Source organism: Mustelus asterias, chromosome 10 (genome assembly GCF_964213995.1).
Source record: "Mustelus asterias chromosome 10, sMusAst1.hap1.1, whole genome shotgun sequence".
NCBI lineage: Eukaryota > Metazoa > Chordata > Chondrichthyes > Carcharhiniformes > Triakidae > Mustelus > Mustelus asterias.
In genome coordinates this window covers 12,329,967-12,356,414 of record NC_135810.1, presented here as the reverse complement: position 1 = coordinate 12,356,414, position 26,448 = coordinate 12,329,967, and the positions used below count along the sequence as shown (strand labels likewise).

The window sequence follows — 26,448 nt, the reverse complement described above, 5'->3', positions numbered from 1 at the left end:
CAGGTTAGGCCAAAGCAATTTGCACCAATTACTACCTTTTATTTCTTTATTGTCTTTCTTTATTTTTCTATCCCCCTCCACTCTTTCCCCCGATGTTATCCCCCTCTTTTCTTACATTTTCTCCCCCTTTGCTTCCCCTTTCCCCCTTTCTCTCAATTTTACCCTTCTCCCACCCATCTCCCCCCTCACCACACATCTTCATCTGTCACAGTTCTCCCTCTGATTTCAGCTTCTCTGCCATTTGGCCATTCACACCATCTATTCTCTCTATGGACTGCCATTAGCAGCCTTTCCCCTTGTTTTTGTGGCTATGACTCATCTTTCATTCCCTCACCCTGCAGTATAAATATCTCCCATTTTCTATGCCTTTTAGGCATGATGTGTGATACGCGATTAATTCACTCGGGAGGCTGGATCGTACCCGGGAAATAAAGGCTTTGATTAGTAACAAGAATGGAGCATACTGCATAATAATACAATCCCAGACTAAAGGGTCACCAGGCAGTGCAGTGACCTTTATACTCCTACAGGTAGGCGGAGCCAACCGGAGTGTACCACAGAACAATACCAACAGGTAGAACACCCCAACCCTAACCCCAACAATGACAACAGTAACATATGTACAAGTACCCATAGTGCTAACCATCTATGGTTCAGTATCCATAGTGGTAACCATCTATGGTTCACCACATTCACCCCTCCTTTAAAACAAAGGCCGGTGGGGCAAAAAAAACAGCACGAACTGTCCATATATTCACAACTTCAGTCGTATCGGAGGGCCGCACTGTCTCTGCGACCTCCTCAACACTGGCGGTAGCGCCAGTTCTGGTGACCGTGATGACCCTCTCTCCAAGGCGGTGTCCAGTGACTCCTCCAGTTCCTCACGGACGGGTGGACCACGAGGTGGCGACAATCTCCTGGACTCAGGAACGCTCCGAGGTGGAAACAATCTCCTGGACTCAGGCAAGCTGTACACGGGAGTAAGAGGATTAAGTGGTGGTCCCGATACTGCCCGCGCCGTGTCAGGAGGGGAGATAAAGGGCAAGGGGTGCGGGAGCGACGGGGGTTTCCAGGTCCCCTGCAGGCGCCAGATCTCGAATAGAGGCTGTGTCCTCTCGCCCGTCAGGATATGCCACATAGGCATATTGAGGGTTGGCGTGGAGGAGATGGACCTGTTCAACCAAAGGGTCGGACTTGCGGGTGCTAACATGCAGGAGGACAGGTCCTGAGTACGTCAACCAAGACGGCAGTGAGGTCCCAGAGGAAGACTTCCTAGGGAAGGTAAACATCCGCTCATGTGGGGTAGCGTTGGTTGCGTACACAGGAGGGACCGGATTGAATGGAGCGCATCAGACGCCAACGGGAGACTGGAAGACCCTTAGACCTCAATGCCAGTAAGACAGCCTTCCAGACTGTAGCATTTTCTCTTTCGACCTGCCCGTCACCCCTGGGGTTGTAACTCGTAGTTCTACTTGAGGCAATCCCTTTTGAGAGCAGGTATTGCCTCAAGTCGTCACTCATAAACGACGAACCCCTATCACTGTGGATATAACTGGGGTAACCAAACAGGGTGAAAAGATCCCGCAATGCTTTGATAACCGTGGCAGCGGTCATGTCTGAACAGGGAATGGCAAAAGGGAATCGGGAGTACTCGTCAATCACGTTGAGGAAGTACACATTCCGATCTGTCGAAGGAAGGGGGCCCTTGAAATCCACACTCAGTCTTTCAAAAGGGCGAGTGGCTTTAATGAGGTGTGCCCTGTCAGGTCGGTAGAAGTGCGGCTTGCATTCAGCACATACCTGGCAGCTTCAAGTTATCGACCTGACATCCTCTACTGAGTAGGGTAGATTCCGGGCCTTTACAAAATGGAAGAGCTGAGTGATCCCCGGATGGCAGAGATCATTGTGGAGGGCCTGTAGCCGGACCTCCTGCACACTGGCACATGTTCCACGCGACAGGGCATCTGGGGGCTCATTGAGCTTCCCCGGACGGTACATGATATCATAGTTGTAGGTGGAGAGTTCGATTCTCCACCTCAAGATTTTATCATTTTTGATCTTACCCCTTAACGTGTTGTTGAACATGAACGCCATGGACCGCTGGTCCGTGAGCAGGGTGAATCGTTTTCCAGCCAAGTAATGGCGCCAATGCCGGACGGCCTCCACAATGGCCTGAGCCTCTTTTTCCACAGCGGAGTGCCGAATTTCAGGGCTTGGAGGGTGCGAGAGAAAAAGGCGACGGGCCTGCCCGCCTGGTTAAGTGTGGCGGCCAGGGTGAAATCAGATGCATCACTCTCCACCTGGAAGGGGATGGACTCATCGACAGCGTGCATCATGGCTTTCGCGATGTCAGCTTTTATCCTTTCAAAGGCTAACCGAGCCTCTGCTGCCAGGGGAAAAGAGGTAGACTTTATGAGCGGACGGGCTTTGTCCGCATAATTGGGAACCCACTGTGCGTAATACGAAAAGAAGCCTAAGCATCTTCTCAGTGCTTTGATGCTAGTGGGTAGGGGAAGTTCAAGGAGGGGGCGCATACGGTCTGGATCAGGGCCAAGGACCCCGTTTTCCACCATGTTACCGAGGATTGCTCGGCGGCGCTTGCTCAGTACACACTTCTCCCTGTTATAGGTCAGATTCAGGTGAGACGCAGTGCGTAAAAACTTTAGGAGGTTGGCATCGTGGTCCTGCTGGTCATGGCCGCAGATAGTGACGTTGTCCAGGTACGGGAAGGTAGCCCGTAACCCGTTTTGATCCACCATTCGGTCCATTGCACGCTGGAAGACCGAGACCCCATTCGTGACGCCAAAGGGGACCCTTAAGAAGTGGTAGAGACGACCATCTGCCTCAAAGGCCGTATATTTTCGGTCCTCTGGGCGAATGGGGAGCTGGTGATAAGCTGACTTCAAGTCAATGGTGGAGAACACCGGTACTGCGCAATCTGGTTGACCATGTCAGATATGTGCGGGAGAGGGTACGAGTCCAGCTGCGTGTATCTATTAATGGTCTGACTATAGTCTATGACCATCCGGGGCTTGTCTCCAGTTTTAACCACCACGACTTGTGCTCTCCATGGGCTAGTGCTAGGTTGAATAATCCCTTCCCTGAGGAGCCGCTGAACCTCAGATCGAATAAAGATCTGATCCTCAGCGCTGTAACGCCTGCTCTTAATTGCGATGGGCTTGCAGCCTGGCATGAGATTCTCAAATAAAGATGGCGGGGTGATTCTGAGTGTCGAAAGTCTGCACGTGGAGCGCGCTGGGCAATTTGGAGGCTGCTGTTCTCCCACTGAAAGTGGAGGGAGTGGCCCATTGTATTGCAGTGTCACACTCCTCAGGTGGACCATAAAGTCTAGTCCCAGGAGTATTGGAGCGCAAAGGTGCGGTAACACGAGGAGCCTGAAGTTCTCATAAACTGTGCCCCGCACCGTTAGGTTTACCACGCAGCTCCCAAGAACGGTAACAGATCGGGACCTCGATGCCATAGAAATTGTCTGTCTGACAGTCTGTACTCGGAGACCGCACCGTTTCACGGTGTCAGGATGAATGAAACTCCCTGTGCTCCCGCTGTCAAACAGACAATGTATTAGGCGTCCATTTATCTCTATGCCCATCATGGACTTGTCGAGTCTGTGAGGCTTGGCCTGGTCCAGGATGATTGACGCCACCGTTGAGTCCTGAGTGCAACTGCAGGCAGCTGAGATGGTTGATGATGATGACCCCTGCTGGTCGTCTGCGGTCGGTGCCGACCAAAATGGCTGCGCCCATGGATCGCACGTGGTCGATGGCGTCGAAAGTGGCGGCACTTGCAGATCGCACGTGTCTTGCGTCGTCATCTTCAGGAATGGCGGCGCTCGTGAATCGAACGTGGTGGAAGACCTCGATGAAGCCGGAGACAAGGAGACAGATTCTGGAGAATCACACGCCGCACTGCTTGGCTTCGAGGGTGGTTTAGCTCTGCACACTTTAGCATAGTGCCCTTTCTTCCCACACGCGGAGCAAAATACCGTTCTGGCCAGACATCGCTGACGAGGGTGTTTTGCCAACCCACAGAAATAGCACCGCGGGCCTCCCGGAGCCGCCGCCGCCGTCAGGTCCGAGGTTGAGAGCACGATCGCGCAGTTCCTCGGAGCCGCTGGGTAGAGTTGAGTCGATGGCTGTACTTGCCACGATGTTCCCACGTGGTCGGTGGGGTAAGTTTCTAGACTTCTGGAGGCCGTTTCCATCGCATCAGCCAATTCCACCGTCTTAGCTAGGTCTAAGTTACGTTGCTCTAGCAGCCGCAGGCGAATATAGGATGAGCCGATTCCCGCCACGAACGCATCTCGGATCAAATCATTAGTATACTGGGTCGCCGACACTGGCTTGCAATTGCAGGCTCTGGCTAGCTGCTGAAGTTCGCGCAGGTACTGTCCCGTCGTTTCGCCGGGCTGCCGCCGTCGAGTGCCTAGTAGGTGTCGAGCATGAATCTCGTTTGGCGGTTTGTTGTACAGTTTCTTAAGTAGTTCAATGGCCCCTTTGTAGTCTTGGGCATCGCGGATTGTTGAATATACAGTGTCGCTTACCCTTGCGTGGAGGACCCGTAATCTATCGGTGTCGTTTTGAATGGCTGTTGAGGCGTCAATATAGTCTTGGAAACACTTCAACCAATGGTCGAAAGTGTTCGATGCTCCAGCTGCACGTGGATCTAAGGTAAGCCGATCGGGTTTTAACATTTGCTCCATGGTTTTTTTTTCAACCAAAATTTGTTACTAATAAAATTGATGCGCGATTAAATCACTCGGGAGGCTGGATCGTACCTGGGAAATAAAGGCTTTTATTAGTAACAAGAATGGAGCATACTGCATAACAATACAATCCCAGACTAAAGGGTCACCAGGCAGTGCTGTGACCTTTATACTCCTACAGGTAGGCAGAGCCAACCGGAGTGTACCACAGAACAATACCAACAGGTAGAACACCCCAACCCTAACCCCAACAGTAACAACAGTAACATATGTACAAGTACCCATAGTGCTAACCATCTATGGTTCAGTACCCATAGTGCTAACCATCTATGGTTCACCACAATGTGTAGATGCCGGCGTTGGACTAGGGTGGGCACAGTAAGAAGTCTCACAACACCAGGTTAAAGTCTAACAGGTTTATTTGGTAGCACGCGCTTTTGGAGCGCTGCTCCTTCATCAGGTGAGTGAATGATGAAGGAGGAGCACTCCAAGAGCTCATGCTACCAAATAAACCTGTTGGACTTTAACCTGGGTTTGTGAGACTTCTTACTGTGCCTTTAGCTTTGACAAAAGGTCATCTGGACTCGAAACATCAGCTCTTTTCTCTCCTTACAGATGCTGTCAGACCTGCTGAGATTTTACAGCATTTTCTCTCTTTGTTGCAACCATTAAATACTTTTAAAGTACGGTCAAAATTGCAATGTAAGAAAGACAGGACGAGCTGATTCAACTATTCTTTTTAAAAAATAACTTTTCTAGTTGAGTAACTTCAGGAGCATTGCAAGTGAGTTAACATCATTGATTGAAAAAAAGCCCAGAAGTAACTTTTCTTCGACCTTTAACCTAGCTTCTCAGATTTTAGGTGTTGGTCAATCTGTCAATCCAACATTTTTTTACATGAGGATAGAAGTTACTGCAGGTTGGGCGATTGCTTCAGGCATTGGTATAACATTCCTCTGCCTGTTATTTAACAGAAGGGACAATATATTTAAGATAAATGTGTTAACTAAAGCCTCCATTGAAATAGCAGAGGGAAGTCATTCTAAAGCGTAGTCGCAGAGGGAGGAGCCGAGGCCCAGGCCACGGAGTTTGGAGATGTGTTTCGTGGGAGTAATGGCGTTGAAGGCTGAGCTGTAGTCAATAAATAGGAGTCTGACATAGGTATCCTTGTTATTTAAGTGTTCCAGGGTTGAGTGCAGGGCCAGGGAAATGGTGTCTGCTGTGGACCTGTTGCGGCGGTAGGCACACTGTAGTGGATCCAGGTAGTTCGGGAGGCTGGAATTGATTCGTGCCGTGGCTAACCTTTCGAAGCACTTCATAATGATGGATGTCAGAGCCACCGGCCGATAGTCATTAAGGCACGCTGCTTGATTTTTCTTAGGTACCGGGATGATGGTCATCTTCTTGAAACAGTTAAGGACCTCAGATTGTTGTAAAGAGGTTGAAGATGTCTGACTGGCCACCTCCAATCTGGTGTTTGCAATCAATCACAATCTTATTGATTGTTGACAGATGGCTCATCTCTGAATACAAAGGTCAGTGGTTCATGTCCCACATCAGAATTTTCGTGAAAAATCTAGCCTGATTTTCAAGTGTAGCACTGAGGGATATTGACTGAGGCGAGGTTGTTATTTCGGTAAAAATTGAAACCACTCTAGTCTGTGAGTTCCAGCAAGCAAAGTCTTTATTCAAGCATATGATGGAGAGAGCGAACCGAGCTTCTCTCTAAGATACAGGATTTCATAGAAGCATAGAATCCATCAAGTGCGGAAGAAGGCCAATGAACCTGCACTAACAACAATCCCACTCAGGCCCTATCCCTGTAACCCCACATCTTTACCCTGCTAATCCCTCTGACACTAAGGGTCAATTTAACATTGACAATCAACCTAACCCGCACATCTTTAGAGTGTGGGAGGAAACTGGAGGACTTGGAGGAAACCCACGCAGACATGGGGAGAATGTGCAGACTCCACACAGACAGTCTTCTGAGGCTGGAATTGAACCCCGGTCCTTGGAGCTGTGAGGCAGCAGTGCTAACCACTGTGCCGCCCTTTGTAGCCCATATTTACATTTCTGATCTTCCTTCTTTTCATTATGATGTTTTGCATTAATTTCTTAACTGACCATACTGTTCCATCAGCAGATGTTCCCACTGTCTTATCCCTCAACCTTGTATATGGGGTCAGTCCCACCTTATCCCCTTCTTATGCTGTTCAGAAATGGATGCCTGTGAAAACTGTCATTGGTATAACTACTGGGCGAGCTGCTTCTGAAACATTCCTAGACCAAATATCCCATCATGCCTATAGTATTGGCTAAATTTCCCATCATGCCAGAAAAGAGCTCTCATAACTATTCTTGTCTACTTTATAACCTGTTAAATGCTCATCTTAATATCAAACTATTACAATTACCCCACTTCATTGTAAAGTTAAGTTTAAGTTTATTTATTAGTGCCACAAGTAGGCTTACATTAACACTGCAATGAAGTTACTGTGAAAATCCCCTAGTCGCCACACTCTGGCACCTGTTCGGGTACACTGAGGGAGAATTTTGCACGGCCAATGCACCTAACCAACAACTAACCACAACTAACCTGATCTGGCATGTGGGAGGCTTTCAAGTGTAAGTTGATAGGGATTCAGGACCGGCACTTTCCTGTAAGGATGAAGGATAAGTATGGCAAGTTTTGGGAACCTTGGATAACGAGAGATATTGTGAGCCTAGTCAAAGAGAAAAAGGAAGCATTTGTCAAAGCTAGGAGGCTGGGAACACACGAAGCAAGTGTGGAATACAAGGAAAGTAGAAAGAAACTTAAGCAAGGAGTAAAGAAGTCTATAAGGGGTCATGAAAAAGCATTGGCCAGCAGGATTAAGGAAAATCCCAAGGCTTTTTAATACATATATAAAGAGCAAGAGGGTAGCCAGGGAAAGGGTTGGCCCACTCAAGGACAAGGGAGGGAGTCTATGTGTGGAGCCAGAGGAAATGGGTAAGGTATTAAATGAATACTTTGCGTCAGTATTCACCAAAGAGAAGGGCTTGGTGGATGACGAGTCTGGGAAAGGGTGTGTAGATAGTTTGAGTCATGATGAGATCAAAAAGGAGGAGGTATTGGGGTTCTTGAGAAACATTAAAGTAGACAAGTCCCCAGGGCCTGATGGGATATACCCCAGAATACTGAGAGAGGCAAGGGAGGAAATTGCTGGGGCCTTGAGAGAAATCTTTGTATCCTCACTGGCTACAGGGGGGGTCATGATGTGGAGATGCCGACGTTGGACTGGGGTAAACACAGTAAGAAGTAAGAACTTCCTACAGGGGAGATCCCAGAGGATTGGAGAATAGCCAATGTTGTTCCTTTGTTTAAGAAGGGTAGCAAGAATAATCCAGGTAATTACAGGCTGGTGAGTGGTAGGGAAATTGTTGGAGAGGATTCTTCGAGACAGGATTTATTCCCATTTGGAAATAAATGGACATATTAGTGAGGGGCAACATGGTTTTGTGAAGGGGAGGTCGTGTCTCACTATCTTGATCGGGTTTTTCGAGGAAGTGACGAAGATGATTGATGAGGGTAGGGCAGTGGATGTTGTCGACATGGACTTCAGTAAGGCCTTTGACAAAGTCCCTCATGGCAGACTGGTGCGGAAGGTGAAGTCGCATGGGATCAGAGGTGAGCTAGCAAGGTGGATACAAAACTGGCTCGGTCAAAGAAGACAGAGGGTAACAGTGGAAGTGTGCGTTTCTGAATGGAGGGCTGTGACAAGTGGTGTTCCTCAGGGATCAGTGCTGGGACCTTTGCTGTTTGTAATATATATAAATGATTTGGAGGAAAATGTAATTGGATTGATTAGTAAGTTTGCAGACGACACAAAGTTTGGTGGAATAACGGATAGCGATGAGGACCATCAGAGGATACAGCAGGATATAGATCAGTTGGAGACTTGGGCGAGAGGTGGCAGATGGAGTTTAATCCGGACAAATGTGAGGCAATGCATTTTGGAAGGTCTAATACAAATAGAAAATATACAGTAAATGGCAGAATCCTTAAGAGTATTGATAGGCAAAGGGATCTGGGTGTACAGGTACACAGATCACTGAAAGTGGCAATGCAGGTGGAGAAGGTAGTCAAGAAGGCATACGGCATGCTTGCCTTCATCGACCGGGGCATTGAGTTTAAAAATTGGCAAGTCACGTTGCAGCTTTATGGAACCTAACTAAGGTTGGAATATAGTGTTCAATTCTGGTCGCCACACTACCAGAAGAATGTGGAGGCTTTGGAGCGGTTACAGAAGAGATTTACCAGGATGTTGCCTGGTATGGAGGGCATCAGCTATGAGGAGAGGTTGGAGAAACTTGGTTTGTTCTCACTGGAACGACGGAGGTTGAGGGGGCGACCTGATAGAAGTCTACAAGATTATGAGAGGCATGGACAGAGTGGATAGTCAGAAGCTTTTTCCCAGGACGAAAGAGTCAATTACTAGGGGGTACAGGTTTAAGGTGCGAGGGGCAAAGTTTAAAGGAGATGTACGAGGCAGATGTTTTACACAGAGGGCAGTGGGTGCCTGGAACTCATTGCTGGGGCGGGTAACTGAAAATTGACTTTCCAAGAGCGTAATCGGACACTGCGGACTCAATTTTGAGCCCCCTCCCAACTCCCCCCTTGAATCCGGGTTGAGGGTGGCACACTGGTTAGCACTGCAGCCTCACAGCGCCAGGGACCCGGGTTCAATTCTGGCCTCGGGTCACTGTCAGTGTGGAGTTTGCACGTTCTCCCCGTGTCTGCGTGGGTTTCCTCTGGGTGTTCCGGTTTCCTCCCACAATCCAAAACATGTGCAGGTTAGGTTGATTAGCCATGCTAAATTGACCTTACAGTCAGGGGGATTAGCAGGGTAAATATGTGGGGTTACGGGAATCGAGCGCAGGTGGGATGTAGCCGGTACAGACTCGATGGGCCAAATTTTTTTTTAATATACTTTTCCAATTCAATCAAATCAAATCCAATTCAGAGTCTCAACAAGTTGAGACATTTCAGATCCAGGCTGACAAGACAGGGCGAGCGACCAAACCACCCTGTCCTGGGCCTGATCTACATGAGCCAAGCTGATTGGAGAAGGGGGAGGTTCCTCCTCCAAGACTTGAGCTCATTTGCATCTTAGCCAAAAGGCCGAGATGCCACTTTAAAAAATTGCTTCATATGAAACATATGAAGCTTCAGTGTAACCTAATGGCCTCAACCAAGGGCGGCCGACCATGGGCTGCCGACCATACTACACTTGATCTTAGCCAAAAGGCCGAGAAGCGATCAGACTCGATGGGCCAAATTGCCTCCTTCTGTATTGTAGGGATTCTATGATCCTATGGAGGTGAGGGGAGCCTGACAGTTCAGATGCTTGCTGGAGTATAAGCTTCAAGGTACAAATGTCTGTGTGGACTTTGCATATTCTCCCCGTGTCTGCGTGGGCTTCCTCCGGGTCCTCCGGTTTCCTCCCACACTCCAAAGGTGTGCAGGTTAGGTGGATTAGACATGATAAATTGCCCTTTAGTGTCTCAAGATGCGCAGGTTAGGTGGATTAGCTATGCTAAATTGTCATTTAGTGTCCCAAGATGTGCCGGTTAGGTGGATTAGTGGGGTAAATACATAGGGTTACGGAGATAGGGTCTGGGTGGAATTGATGTCAGCGCGTCAGTGTAGGATCGATGGCCGCCTTCTGTACTGTAGGGATTCTATGATTCTATACAGTTGCTGACACGAACAATGTTCAGCAGGTCAGGAGGAGGAGGGAACTAACCCATCCCCCTCCCCAATGAGGCTAATTAAAGCACTTAACATTCATTAAGAACTTGTTAAAGAAGGTGGTGCATATGCTTTAGGCGTTATCTGGTTTGGATTAGTGGGAGGCTAGTGCAGAGTGGGGAACCAGTCATAGCTGCATAGATTTAAGGTGAGGGGGGAGAGATCCAAAAGGGTACAGAGGGGCAATTCTTTCACACAGAGTGGTGAGTGTCTGGAACAAGCTGCCAGAGGTAGTAGTAGAGGCGGGTACAATTTTGTCTTTTAAAAAGCATTTAGACAGTTACATGAGTAAGATGGGATAGGGGCCAAACGCAGGCAATTGGGACTAGCTTAGTGGTTTAAAAAAATGGGAGGCATGGACAAGTTGGGCCGAAGGGCCTGTTTCCATGCTGTCAACCCCTATGACTCCGAAACCTTTAGTCCTGACAATGCAACAAGCAATTTCAAACATATCAGGCCCACACTGAACAATAGACAGACTGAGCTCATCCAATTTTTATAAGTGTCATTTTATCTTCATTTGTGACTAAACTTTGTATGTGTTTGTGTTTGTAACTTCATTGTTTCTTAAGTAACTTCCAGAGCAATATCGTGAAATATACTAACTTGTTCTTTTTAAGTAAGAAGGTTATTTATTTTAAATTGATGTTCCCACTCCATGGGTAAGGAAGTACAGACGCACGCACTCACAAATATAATTGTTCACAGGTGACTTTGGGAATGAACCTTTTAAAGCATCTGTGACACGTGTAATTACAAAACTCAGCAAACATCGGCCCATATAAAAATATTTCTGGTTCAAATCTACTCAAATGGGGAAGAATGTGGAGTCAGATTGACGGCTTTTAACAGCCTTCAGTCCCAGCACCCAGCCAAGCTGATTTATTGATAATAAAGAGTTTCAATTCCCATGGAAAAAAAACCTGTGTTTTTTCTTACAAAAACATTAACAAGTTCATACATGGTTCACAAAAGTTAACTGTCAGCTTAAAAATATGATGGCTGGCATGTTTGTTACCTATTTGCATTTATAAGCAGCACAGTTCCTTATTTTAACTAGTTGAGACTCATAGAATCCCTGCAGTACAGAAGTACGCCATTCAGCCCATCGAGCCTGCACTGACAACAATCCCAGCCAGGCCCTATCCCCGTAACCCCATATGTTTACCCTGCTAATCCCCCTGACATTAAGGGACAATTTAGCATTGCAAATCCAGCTAACGTCTGCACATCTTATGAGTGTGGGAGGAAACCGGAGCACCCGGAGGAAACCCACGCAGACACGGGGAGAATATGCAAACACCACACAGACTGTCACCCGAGGCTGGAATTGAACCCCTGGGTCCCTTGTGCTGTGAGGCAGCAGTGCTAACCGCTGTGCCACCGTGCCATCCATCATAGGGATTATTTTGTACAACAATTGTGCAATCCAATACGGGTAATTCTGTCACTTTTACCAAATTTTGATTTCCATAGTAGTTTGAGTTTAGAAATGTAAGTAAAACGCAAAACGGAAATTTAACACTGAAGCTAAGTTGAATTGTTAGATCCGCATGCAACAACTTTCACAAACCCAGTTGTCCAATTCCCAGACTCAAGTAGGGGCATTATTTAATGATTGCGTAATTTAGAGAGACATATCGTACAAGCTAAACTTGGTTGCAGCTGCATTTAAAATATAAAACCCCCTTAACAATATCCTTTAAAGTTACTGGCAGCGATTCTCCCCAAAAAATTCTAAGTGTCAGGTTCATGTAAAAACTGGAGTTAATCCCGCTGCTTTATTCAGCGGGAGTTTCAAGATGAATCTCCCACACTCTGTGCGCTGCAGAATGCACGAGTGTGAATCAGTCCAAAGTTCAGGGGGCGGGGTTTGTTCCCACTGGAGAGGCCGGCAGCATAGCGCTGAGCGGGCCACTGCGCATGCGCCGATCTGTCAGCGCCAAGGCACTGCCGGCCTCCTGATTGATGGCCAGCTCCACTGACCCGCCCCCCTCCCATTGCTGACCACCTGACCTCCCCATGGCCCCGATCACTGGCTCCTTGGACGTGTCCGGGCCAGCCTCGACCGCCAACCCCCACCCCGGCCCACCTTGAACTCCCCCCTGCCCCCTTCCCCCTCCCCGGCAGTCCCGATTTCCACCCCCCCCCACCAACCGCTGAAGCAGCGGAGAGGGCTGGGAGAATCGCCCGCACTGTGATTAAAAATGATCTTGAATCGCACATAAATTGAATTGCAATTTTGACTTGACAAAGAGAGATTATGAGATTGCCTCTCCTGAATTGGGAAAAGAAACTACATTTCTGATGAAATTGCATATTTCTCTAACATAGAGAATGTATATTTCTATATAACATTCTCTGGCCGTGTTCACCCCGAAACCAGAAATTCCTGCCCGAGGTCAATGGACCTTTCCATGGTCCGCCCCTCGCTCGCTACAATTCCCGTGGTGGGTGGAACGGGAAAATTCACCCCATGCCTTTGAAAGGACAATATTGAGTTTGTAATGAGTCTGCCCTGCATTGACATCAACAGCACAAATTCCCCTCCCCTATTTTCTTCATCCCTATGATCTCAGCACTTAACCAGCAGAGTTTGCTTTTAATACCACTTAAAACTCTCCACCTTTGACGACTAGTATTAACATCAAGTTCTCCCAAGGCAGGTATGAGCAGCTAAGTGCTGGGTAAAGCTCCCCTCTACTTTGCTCCAACAATGTCTTTTAATTCCAAGCATGGAAGAACATTCCCAATGCAGCAGTATTACTTGTTCTATTTGCTAAATCAGCAGCCTTATTGCCTGAGTACAACAGCTAATTTGCATGGAACAGGGAGTGTACAGGCCTTAGGCACTGGGTGGTGATTCCCCAAGCTCACTTAATGAAGGATCCCTGCAAGTCGCAAAGAAAGGAGCTCTTCTTACACTACTGTGTTCATGATAGTATGAATTAATTTAGTCCCATTTCTGTCAAAACTATCTCACGGCTGTTTACATTGAAGAAGTAGGGGGAAAAAAATGAATTATAGAATCCCGAGAGTAGAGAAAGAGGTCATTCGGCCCATCGAGCCTGCGCTGACAACAATCCTACCCAAGCCCTATCCCTGTAACCCCACGTATTTACTCTGCTAATCCCCTCAGGGACAAGTTAACATGGCCAAAGAAACCAAAGTTGAGTTCAGAGGAACTGTAAATATTAAAGTCAATATTCAAGTTTGGTCAACAATCTTAAATTTGCAAAGGATCTGTCCACAGCATAAGCCTTGCCTAAGGCAGTCAAAACATTGAACAAGGGAAGTGGTAATCTTATTTGCCTGTCTTTACATGTACCCTTGACTACATTTTGCTCCATATATATTCATCCGTTACACTGGTTTGGTTTTTTAATTTCTTTCCCTATTCCTCAGCTATTTTTCTGTTTGCTATGACACATCTTTAAAGACGGTAAGATTGTGTAGGTTCCTTAAAGACATTGCAGGATTGAAGTGAGAAGCAACTTGCCCTGAAATGTGAACTTTGTATCTCTCGCCACAACTTCTGCCAGACCTGCTGAGCCTTCCCAGCACTCTCTGTATTTATTTCGGATTTCCAGAATCTGCAGTATTTTATTTTTGTTTGATGCATGGTCACTTGGATCAAGAATTGAGCATTTATTCTTCCCCAGTGGCTGAGCTTGGGTCTTGTCTATCCACGTGTCCTTTCAAGGCCAGATACAGACCGTCATCACCTGAGATTTATCATTCTACTTGCTTTGTTTCTGTGGAAATGAAACCTTAAGCGATCTCTGGGAAAATGAAAGTTACAGAAAGTTACTCTTCCTTTGTCTATTGCTGATTTCCACCAAGAACTCTTCAAACATGCGAGTCAATTAAAAGTTTAGTTTAGTCTGTAGATATTCTTTAGGAGCTCAGAGTGAAAAAATCACTCGAGAAAGCTGCAATTTCTTACACACTGAAGCCGTAACTTCATGCATAATATCTGGTAAAGTAGCATCGACAAGGGATTGTACAGAAACCCTTCAGAACAGTAATAACTTCCTGGAATTGGTATGAGCCATTTAATCTTCCTCAATATAATGGAAAATTAAACTTTGTTAGACTGGTTTAGGTTAGAAACTGCGATACAAATTAATCTAAAATAACAATTAGACTGCAACCAAAAATCAATACAGCAAATGTAATTTCATGATGGGCACGTTTTTAATTTGCATTTCCATGGATACACAAAAAAAAAGTTTGACAATTTACTAACTATTCCAACACTGCTTTCCTGGCACTCGCCCCTATCATTATGTGAGGTTTCATTTAATCACCAGAGTTCATCTTGATCCCAATGGTCCCAGTATAAACTACTGGAAAACAGCCAACTCCATTTCCCTGATTGTTGTCAATCCACCCCTAGCCTCAGAGACACTCCGTGGGTCCTCCACTTGTCAGGCCTGAATAATGCTCGAGTCCCAAGTTTCACAAGCCTTTGTCAACAGAAAGCACAATGGCAACAGGCTGCGATTTAGCCTGACAGCCTAATAATAGATGCTGGACTCAAGTACATTCAGTTGACTAATTTCAGGACAAAGAAAATCAGTCTGTCTCCGCAGAAGCAATGGAAGAGCCTGCTACCCTGTAACAAGGCTTTTTCCTTCATACAGTTACTAGGATTTCATTCCATTCAGGTCCAAATATATCTTCTGTCTACATTAGACACATTTAGGCAACCAAACCACCCTGTATTTCTTCCACGCATTTTAAAATTCTATCACAATAAATAAGTCCAATTTATGGTCTGTCCTGTCACCTGCAGAAGTTAATCATTGACCTGGATTTTGTGGTTAGTGGTGAAGTAACGGCAATCGCCACTAATCTTGGAGAAAGATGCCCAAGAAGATCCAGCAGCCTCTGTGGAATTGATTTCAAATTTCCCAGCGCTAACTTGATTTCGGTTGCTAACCATAACGTTTATTTATTAATCACAAGTAGGCTTACATTAACACTGCAATGAAATTACTGTGAAAATCCCCTAGTTGCCACACTCTGGTGCCTGTTTGGGTACACTGAGGGAGAATTTTAGCATGGCCAATTCACCTCATCTGCACATCTTTGGACTGTGGGAGAAAAGCAGAGCATCCGGAGGAAACCCATGCAGACACGGGGAGAACGTGCCGACTCCGCACACAGACAGTGACCCAAGCTGGTCACCGACAATCCCACCAAGGCCTTATCCCGGTAACCCCATGTATTTACCCCACTAATCCCTCTAACCTATGCATCCCTGGACACCAAGGGACAATTTAGCATGGCCAATGCACCTAACTCGCACACCTTTGGACCTTGGGAGGAAACCGGAGCACCCGGAGGAAACCCACGCAGACATATGCAAAGTCCACACAGACAGTGATCCAAGCCAGGAATCAAACCCAGATCCCTGGAGCTGTGAGGCAGCAGTACTAACCACTGTGCCACTATGCTGCCCAAATTAGATCCTCTCTCATTCTAAATCCCAATGAATACAGGTCCAGTCAATCCTGCCATCCCAGGAATCAGGGGTATGATGAGCATGGCGCTGAGATAGAAGATCAGCCATGATCATGTTGAGTGGCGGAGCAGGGTTGAAGGGTTAAATGGCCTATTTTTGCTCCAATTTTCTATGTTTCTAATTCAGTTGATGCAGAAGATTTCCATCTGTGGGAACTTCAACAATACACCCTTCGACAGAGTAGGAAACAATGACAACAACTTCTGGATGGCTATGTTTAACTGCCCACTTCCAGAGGTCAGAGATTGCAGTCAGTTATATTGATGGCATGCACTGTTAGTTTCACAATCATAATGATCGCTAAATCCAGATTGATACCAGTCTTAAACATTATGTGCATTTGCAATTATCTACATAGTTAAAATTTGTGTAGTGCTGTCAAGCTCTCTCTCTTTTGCACATGTTCATTTGTCAATCCCAACTGAATGTCCAGCACGAACTCTCAGGTCAAAGTTGTAACTCAAGTTCCAGACAAAAGGATAGATCCATCTGAGGAAAGATCTTGCAGGCATTCACAGAATCATAAAATCCCTACAGTGCAGAAGGAGGCCATTCAGCCCATCATCTGCACCGACAACAATCCCACCCAGGGCCTAACCCCGTAACCCCACATACTTACCCTGCGCGTTCCCCTGGCCGTAAGAGGCAATTTAGCATGGCCAATCAAACTAACCCGCACATCTTTGGAGTGTGGGAGAAAACTAGAGCACCTGGAGGAAACCCATTGGGCCCTGTTTTACCATTTTGATTCCAAGTGCTGGGCGGACTTGAAACTGGGAGTGTTTCAGATCCGACTTTTAGACCCGTTCTCAGGCGCCCCCATACGCACTCTGCCTGAAAAAATATCAGTGCTTCCAAATCATGCCCCGCCTGTGGGTGGGGCTTAACGCGCCCGAAACCCTGCAGCTCCGATCAGCGCCTCCAACCGTGCATGCGCAGAAAAAAATTGACAGAATGCTGCTCCCCTGCCACATCCCTCCCGGGCTGGCTAATGCCCACTCCCCCCACAGACATTGCCCCCACAGACATTGCCCCACCCCCACAACATTACTGACCCCCTTATCCCCCCACACCGCCACCACCCAAACCAATCGTGGGCCCCTCCCCTCCCCCGATCTCAGGCAGAGTGGCAGTGGGCCCCCCTTCCACTTCACTGACCCAAGGCAGAGTGGCAACAGAACCCCCTTCCCTCCACTGATCCCAGGCAGAGTGGCAGCGGAACCCCATTCCCCCCACTGATCTCAGGGAGAGTGGCAGCAGACCCCCCTTCCCCCTCACTGATCACAGGCAGAGTAGCAGTGGACCCACCTTCTCCCCACCCCCCTGATCTCAAGCAGAGAGTCGTCAGACGCTCAGCACTTACCTCCTCACTAACTGGGGCGCCCAAATCGGATGCGAACTTGGTGGTAAAAGGGGAAGTGCCAGTAAGGTTGGGTGTGCAGCCCATTAAGTCAATTTAAATGCATGCAAATGTTTCGGGCGTGGTCCCGATCGTGGCCATTTTCAGGGCTTGGTAAAGAGGGAACTGGCGCAAAGGGGCACAGATCACGCTACTCGCCTTACCCCCGACTTTACTAAGTTTTCGCGCCAAAAAATGGGCGCAATATGATAAAATCGGGGTCATTATTCCTTAAACTAATTAATGAAATTTGAATGTTTTTTAAGATTGTTAAAGTTTTCTGTGTCTAATCGGCTTGTGAGTACTTATTGAATGGCAGCTTAGAAAAATAAGATGACCTAATTAAGAGCTGCCTTCCTTATTATTAGTTACTATTAAATCTATCATTGTCAGTTGCATAAAATTGATGAGAGTTCCTTCTCCTTCATTTAAATGGGTAACTAGTCAATTAAAACGTGGTTGGAAAATTTGGCTTGTCACACCTTTATGCGGACAGTGGAAAATCCAGCGTGACAATAGCTCTTAGCGACCAGCTCAGTATTATTTGGAAGTCATGATGATGGCAGATAAATATACCAATTGTTCACAATAGTACACGGACACTGCTTCCTTTGCTGATAATGTATTAACAATCTCGCTGCAAGTCTGAAAACATGTACCAACCAACTCAAGAACAGCTTCTTCCCTGCTGCCATCAGACTTTGAATGGTCCTGTCAGTGTACCCGAACGGGCATCGGAGTGTGGCAACTAGAGGATTTGCACAGTAACTTCATTGCAGTGTTAGTGTAAGCCCACTTGTGACACTAATATGTAAACTTTAAAAACATTAAGCTGATCTTTCTCTTTACCCTATCGGTAACCGTAACACTATATTCTGCACTCTATCTTTTCCTTCTCCCCTCTGTACTCTATGAATGGTATGCTGTGTCTGTATAGCGCGCAAGAAACAATACTTTTCATTACATCCCAATACATGTGATAATAATAAATCAATTCAATCAAATCACAGAATCCCTACAGTGCAGAAGGAGGCCATTCGGCCCATCAAGTCTACACCAACCACAATTTCCAGGCCCTATTCCCATTAGCCCACAAATCTTCTCTTAATCGTTTCTTCTCAAGGGAAAACAGTCCCAGTTTCTTTAAAAGGGTTACATTTCTTTAATACAAAGATATACCTTTTCCAATTTGAAATGTATTTAACTATTTAAGCTGTGAGCAAAATGGAGCCAATCAAAAAAAAGACTTTCTTGGTTCAAAATAGGAGCTGATTTATTAACTGTTAAACCCTAAGAAAAATAATGAAAACACTAAGCATTCAGTGCTTGTGCAGATATAGATGATGTTGCAATTGTTCCAAGATAGCAGTTCACTCGTAGGTTTCCGCGAGAGTTGACTTCTCAAACTGGCGATACAATTATTCTAAGAGAGCACAGCCTACAACCTGTTTCCTCTGCTGAGGCTTTCTTGCTACTGCCTGCAACCCTTCCAATTTCTCTCTAATGGCTAGCAGCCTTGCCTCAAAATACTTCACCCATTGTGTATTTCCAAGGGGTTTTGGATGGGTGTGCCTATGGCAATCATTGTTTCAATGTCCAGTATTTTTCATTTTAAATGTCTATCTTAGTTACGAGTTTAAATGGGTGTCTAGGAAATGTCTTTCTTTCACACTCCCCTGTTGGGTGATTTGTTTACTTTGCATCTTCACCCTTGGAATGTGGCCTTGCATTTTTAAGTAGTTTGCTCAGTCTCCAAAATTTCCAGTCAGTTGAAAGTTGAAAAATCTTATTTTAAAAATAAAGGGTTATAGCCTTGTTACAATGCAAATAAACTATTGAATTTTATCATGAATGGTACAACATAGAGCAATCAATTTTACAGTTCAGACAAGGTAAAGATTTACAAAATTATTAATAATTTGCAGCATGTGTCAGAATTCTTAGTAATTAACAAGCATGCAGCTAAGTTTATATTCAATGCATAGTAAAACGTAATACCAAATTCATTCACAAAATGAAAATAAGTATCAAAATATATTAAATCATAAACTTCCCTCAAGGTTGGAGTTCAAAGAGCAGAGCTTGCAGCCAAATTGGGTTATACAGATTCAAAGATCTCAGGTCCAAACCTCTGGTGTGTGTTGAGCACCCGTATCTGCTCCGATCGCTGGCAATGGGAGATCATTGGGAGTGAGACTGTTACAATTGGCTTCAACATCTCTGTGAAGGGCGGCATGGTGGCACAGTGGTTAGCACTGCTGCCTCACAGTGCCAGGGACATGGGTTCGATTCCCAGCCTGGGTCACTGTCTGTGAGGAGTTTGCACATTCGGTCTGTGTGGGTTTCCCCCGGGTACTCCGATTTCCTCCAAAGACGTGCTGGTTAGGTGCATTGGCTATGCTAAATTCTTCCTCAGTGTATCTGAACAAGTGCCAGAGTGTGACGGCGAGGGGATTTTCACAATAACTTCATTGCAGTGTTAATGTAAGCCTACTTGTGACTAATAAATAAACTTTAAACTTTTTCAATGGAAGGGAAATGCTCCCTTGAGCACTACTGGATGTGAGGTGGGTGAGGATCATGCATGGAGCGCAAGTGGGTGACTGTCCAACTGATCCTCTGGGCTCGTTTGTGAAGAATGTCTGCTGGGGCTGAAGTACTGGAGGGGTGACTGATAGAACCAAAACCCAAGCAAGTCTCAGTGCCTTTATTAGGCCCGGGATGGGGTTTAAAGTCAACTCCCAGCACTCAGCCACTCTACTTCCTATGTCTGTTACCTCCTTCATCCCTACAAATCACCACCCCCCAGAACATTACGCTCCATCAATTGTTTTTTTCTGTATCCAAGATTTCCTTCACTTCATCACTGATGGATGTTTTTTCAAATGTCTAGTCTTTGAAGTCCCTTCCTAAAATCCTGCTGTTTCTGTTCAAGCTTTTGATTGCGTCCCTTAATATCTTTCATATGTTTTGGTGCCTAATTCTTGTTGATAATGCTCCTACGAAGTGCTCTGGGACATCTTATGTTTTAGACGATTCATAAATGCAAGCTGTTGTTGAAAGGCAGAGATAATTGAAGGAGAAGGGAAGCAAAATATCATGAACCTCAAGAGCCTGGTTGAAACTGCATTTCACCTGTTGGGACTATTCATGTCACTATACAGCGATTAATGAAGTTTGTACTACACCAGATCGGGCTCAATGCAAGTTGGCTCCCGTCCATGTAAAGTTGCAGCTGTGAATTAAACAATCAGAAGGCAACGTGAACGGCACTATTGTAGAACCCAAATAAGAACCTCCACCTCTAATTGAAGCAAACATACCTCATATTCTTTGTGTTGTTGGTATATTCCTATAACGCAAGTGATAAATTGGTTTGATGTTACAGATTATTCCCTTTGTAAAGGTCAGCTTTGAAATGCAGATAGGTTGAATTACACCAGACTTGGAAGTTTAGAAGCTCTTGGCACGAAACCTTAGAATGCACTCGCTTTATGAATGAAATTATGTGCATCTGTGAATGCTATATATATATATATATATATATATATACTTATCTCTAATACGCAAGATGAGCAACAACTCCGTGGCTGCAGAGTGGCATTATGTCATGGTTACCTGGTCAAACATGAAAGGTCAGTTGCATTTATCATGCAAATATTGCACCTTGGTTCTGGAAATAAACAATCACGAAGATGCTTAGGTGAATGGGATATAAAAGCTAAGCAAATGCTAAGGGGGGAATTTTCCCATTCCCGCCCGCCACAGGAATGGTAGCGGGTGGGGGCAGACCATGCAACAATCTGTTGACCTCAGGCAGGATTTTCTGGTTTTAGGGTGAGCGCGGCTGGAAAATCCCACCCTTAGTGTGAGCAGCAGTGAGGTGAGCATTATGTTGGGACAGAAACATGTAGGTTGTTGAGACAAGGCAGTGTAATTCGACCACTCAGGTTACTGAGTTTCCTATCTTGGATGTACAAAGAACAAAGAAAATTACAGCACAGGAACAAGTCCTTCGGCCCTCCAAGCCTGCACCAACCATGCTGCCTGACTTAACTAAAACCCCCTACTCTTCTGGGGACCGTATCCCTCTATTCCCATCCTATTCATGTACTTGTCAAGATGCCCCTTAAAAGTCACTACCGTATCCGCTTCCACTACCTCCCTCAGCAACGAGTTCCAGGCATTCACTACCCTGGTAAAAAATCTGCCTCGTACATCTCCTTTAAACCTTGCCCCTCGCACCTTAAACCTATGCCCCCTAGTAATTGAGTCTTCCACCCTGGGTAAAAGCTTCTGGCTATCCAATCTGTCCATGCCTCTCATAAACTTGTAGACTTCTATCAGGTCTCCCCTCAACCATCGTCGCTCCAGTGAGAACAAACCAAGTTTCTCCAACCTCTCCTCATAGCTAATGCCCTCCATACCAGGCAACATCCTGGTAAATCTTTTCTGTACCCTCTCCAAAGCCTCCACATCCTTCTGGTAGTGCGGCGACCAGAATTGAACACTATATTCCAAGTGCGGCCTAATTAAGGTTCTATAAAGCTGCAACATGACTTGCCAATTTTTAAACTCAATACCCTGGCCAATGAAGGCAAGCATACCGTACGCCTTCTTGACTACCTTCTCCACCTGCATTGCCACTTTCAGTGACCTGTGTACCTATACACCCAGATCCCATTGCTTATCAATACTCTTAAGGGTTCTGCCATTTACTGTATATTTCCTATCTCTATTAGACCTTCCAAAATGCATTACTTCACACTTCATAGAATCATAGAAACCCTACAGTGCAGAAACAGGCCATTTAGCCCATCGAGTCTGCACCGACCCAATCCCACCCAGGCCCTACCCCCATATCCCTACACATTTACCTGCCAATCCCTCTAACCTACGCATCTCAGGACACTAAGGGGCAATTTTAGCATGGCCAACCTAACCCGCACATCTTTGGACTGTGGGAGGAAACCGGAGCACCCAGAGGAAACCCACGCAGACACGAGGAGAATGTGCAAACTCCACACAGACAGTGACCCAAGCCGGGAATCGAACCCAGGTCCCTGGAGCTGTGAAGCAGCAGTGCTAACCACTGTGCTACCGTGCCGCCCTTGTCTGGATTAAACTCCATCTGCCATCTCTCAGCCCAAGACTCCAACCGATCTATATCTTGCTGTATCCTCTGATGGTCCTCATCGCTATCCGCAAATCCACCAACCTTTGTGTCATCCGCAAACTTACTAATCAATCCAGTTACATTTTCCTCCAAATCATTTACATATATATTACAAACAGCAAAGGTTCCAGCACTGATCCCTGATGTACTAATGGCTGTGGAAGAGAAAGAGTAATGCCTCTAGGTTACTGTAGCACATTTGCTGTGGCTTCCTCAGGGGAAGATTAGTGGTAGCCTGGGGAGAACTTGCAGCCTATGTTCCAGGCTGTAGATGGTGCAAAACAAGGGAACATGGAAGAAAACAGGAAAAGTACCAGTGAAGAAAGACAAAATTAGCCTCCAATAGAGAAACTATTATTTGTATAATATACAACACAAGTAGGATATGTCTTACAAATGAGAAAGAAAAACAAAGCATTAGCAGAACACCAACTCAAAAAAACCAGCCTCCCATCCGTTGACTCAGTCTACATTTCCTGCTGCCTCGGAAAAGCAGCCAGCATAATTAAGGACCATGCACACCCTGGAGATACTCTCTTCCACCTTCTTCCATCAGGAAAAAGGTACAAAAGTCTGAGGACACGTACCAACCGACTCAAAAACAGCTTCTTCTCTGCTGTCATCAGACTTTTGAACAGACCTACCTCGCACTGAGTTGCTCTTTTTCTGCACCCTAGCTATGACGGTAACACTATATTCTGCACTCTCTCCTTTCTTTCTCTATGAACGGTATGCTTTGCTTGTATAGCATGCAAGAAACAATACTTTTCACTGTACACTAATACATGCGACAATAATAAATCAAATCAAACTAGCCATTTGAAAGCAATGTTATATTGGTAAACTGGCTATTAAAACATTACATCCATGTAAAATAGTAAACAGAGGTTTTGTAGCACAGTGGGTAGCGTCCCTGCCTCCGAGTCACAAGTTCCAGGTTCAAATCCCATTCCAGGATTTGATTGTTCAAAAACAGCCAACCAATTTGATTATCTACCTGCAATTCCTTCCGTCAATGGCAGGCGGTAAGTGATTATTGGTCAACCATGTGATGGAAAGAAAGTTAAAGCCCCCTTACATCACTATCCAGTGCTCTAGACTGCAACATGCACGTGAGATTGTATGTCGCCATAGCAACTCGGACTCCGAGTGATCTGTAACACCACCACCAAATTGGTAAACAGATGTAAATGAAAATAAAGCCTTTATTAACTTTTTTTTAAAAACACCTACAGTGCAAAGTAACTTGGTAATAAAAAACTACTGTACATCAATAACACATTTCTATCTTTTAGTTTTGCAGAAAAGGGTGTATTTACACGACAAATTTAATATCAGTGCATTACACCAATGCTAATCTTCTGCAGTGCAAATTGGGTTTTAAGGTTTGTACTAACAATTGTTGTTAATTAAACAAAGTGGAGTCAGAGTCATTACTTTAGGAGGTTCATTTTATTTTACTCTTTTAGGTGAAGCCTTGACTGCAGATTCAGATTAGATTATTATAGCTACAGCATTAAGCCTCACACCGACAGTAGCAATGTAAATGCGCCCCAAATGGTTCACAAACAAATCGACATTTAATTGGAATCACAGCACTCGAATCAGAAAACCTGCAACTTCAGTTGCGATCATGCTACTGAAAATTAGTAGGATGAAGGAGGAAAGAATCTCTGAAGGTCCCTTAAACACACATCAAAAATATCAAGTAGTCTTCTGCTTCAACTTTTTGTACCAGACTGGACATTCTCTGTTTGTCTGCAAGAAAAAAACATTCAAATTAAGAAGCACGCAGAACCTGGGATTGATTTTCTCTTAAGGAATTCCTTAGGGGTAAATGAAGATTCTTCCCCCTCCTCCCTACCAAGTACCAATAAAGACAACATGAACTGCCATTTCCGTGGACACCCATGTCGATCTTATCTTGGACTCTTTGGTCATGAGAGGATTCACAGAACACAACAAAGTGACCCACATACTCGAATAATGGAGTCAGCAACAACAGGGATAAAAGAATCATTAAAGACTGGTCCACTGCGCGATTTAAGGAAGAAGGGGTAGTAGGAGGCACCTTGCAGATTTTCTTTGGGTACAAAAACTAGTCACCCCATTATTACATCCAGCAGGGGAGTCCAAGTTCGTGGACAGCCCAGCATGTACCAATGCAACTTATTTATTTACACGCCGTCATGAATTTGTACATATCTCAAGGTGCTGATACCAAGAACGCTTGTTCCGATTGAGAATTTATCCAATAACGAGGCAACAAAAACAAAAGCGAAGCAAAACACTGCGGAAGGTGAAAAGCTGAAATATAAACAGAAAATTCCAGAACCACTCAGCACTTGAAAAAATATCTGGATGTGTACTTGGCACACGATAACATTCAGGGCTATGGGGCAGATGCTGGCAGATGGGATTAGGTGGGAGTTCAGGTGTTCCTAATGTGTCGGTGCAGACTCGATGGGCCGAAGGGCCTCTTTTGCGCTGTATGATTCTATGATTAAGTTTGGCGACATCTGTGTAGAGAGAAAGAGCATAAGATTAAACAGGTGAAAGTGGCTTTGGAGGGAAGCCTATGTGTGCCTCAAAGAATCAACAGATCTCAATGTGGTGAACATAAAAACATAAGAAATAGGAGCAGAGATAGGCTATTCAGCCCTTCGAGCCCACTCCACCATTCAAAACTATCACGCTGATCCTATTGCGGCCTTAACTCCACTTTTCTGTCTTCCTCCCATGATATTTTGTTAAGACCCATCTGACTGTAAATACAAGCTGCCAAATCCCAAACAGCTGCCAAAATGATGTTTGCAATTTGTGATTATGAGAAGGGTTTCTGAAATCAGGAAATGACTTCTCTGACCAATTATGATGATTTTATATTGAAGTAAAAGTTTATTAAAAGAAAATAAAAAAGTACACTTAAACATAAGAATAGCTTCTCACAGTATTTTAAAACATTTCTACAAAGATCTAAGCTTCATCTTACACTTAGAGCTCACCTTCCCTTTTCTGATGGCAACAGTCCTTATAGATTTTTAAATATATAGAATTCCAGTCACTTGACCTCAAAATGCCCAGTTGCTCTTGAGGTGACAACAAACTGGTTCTCCAGGTCTGGCCTTGCCCACATTGTGTTTCCTTTCAGCTATGACCAGCCACCACACCATCTGCTCTGGGAAATTACCAGCTTCCACGCTGTCTTTCGGGAGAGCTGACCAGCTACCACACGGTCTTCTGGGAGGTCTAGGCAGTTACCCCCTCACATGTGTTCCTTCCCTTTGGTCTCTCTCCACTTTCAATTGTTTCGTAAAAGTTTCCTTTTCCAAGGACTGATCAAACTCCTTCATAGCTCGTACATTTTAAAAAGTAAAAACTTACTCTATTTTTGCCTCACTTACTCATAATTTTACTTGTGTATGTTCCCCATTGAACTAAAACAACCAGTTCAAAATGACTTATTTTATTGCCTTATGTAAATTCTTATTCAAGTTTCTCATGGCTCTGTCTGATTATTAATGCATCAAACCCACTTATTACTGATATTTAGACCCTTGCAGTCTCTTAATCCAATTATTGCCATCACACCCCCACCAGTCTGTTTACCTGTATATGAGAAATAAGACTGTTATTACAAGAAAAATATTATAATTCCTCATTTTTCTGACAGCTTGGTTCCCTTGAAAATCAGAAATCCGTTTCACTCAGCCTTGAATATATTCAGTGACCCAATGCTCTGGGGAACAGAATTACAGACACAAACAACCATCTGAAAGAAGGAATTCCGCCTGACGGGAGGACTTTTCTCGTGTCTCCATTATTA

At 45.3% G+C, this 26,448-nt stretch overlaps 1 protein-coding gene and 1 pseudogene across 2 annotated transcripts in view; both read right to left on the bottom strand.

Annotated features, from left to right (window-relative positions):
* Positions 1-9,820: 9,820 nt before the first annotated feature.
* LOC144500125 (U2 spliceosomal RNA) lies at positions 9,821-10,026 on the bottom strand (annotated as a pseudogene).
* Positions 10,027-22,966: 12,940 nt separating this feature from the next.
* pibf1 (progesterone immunomodulatory binding factor 1) overlaps positions 22,967-26,448 on the bottom strand; it is a 121,067-nt gene continuing 117,585 nt past the window's right edge. For both annotated transcript variants that reach the window (XM_078221574.1, XM_078221573.1), the window contains exon 18: positions 22,967-24,380. In XM_078221574.1, the coding sequence (XP_078077700.1) occupies positions 24,327-24,380 (54 nt within the window). In that variant the 3' untranslated portion in view covers positions 22,967-24,326. The remainder of the gene's footprint in view (positions 24,381-26,448) is intronic.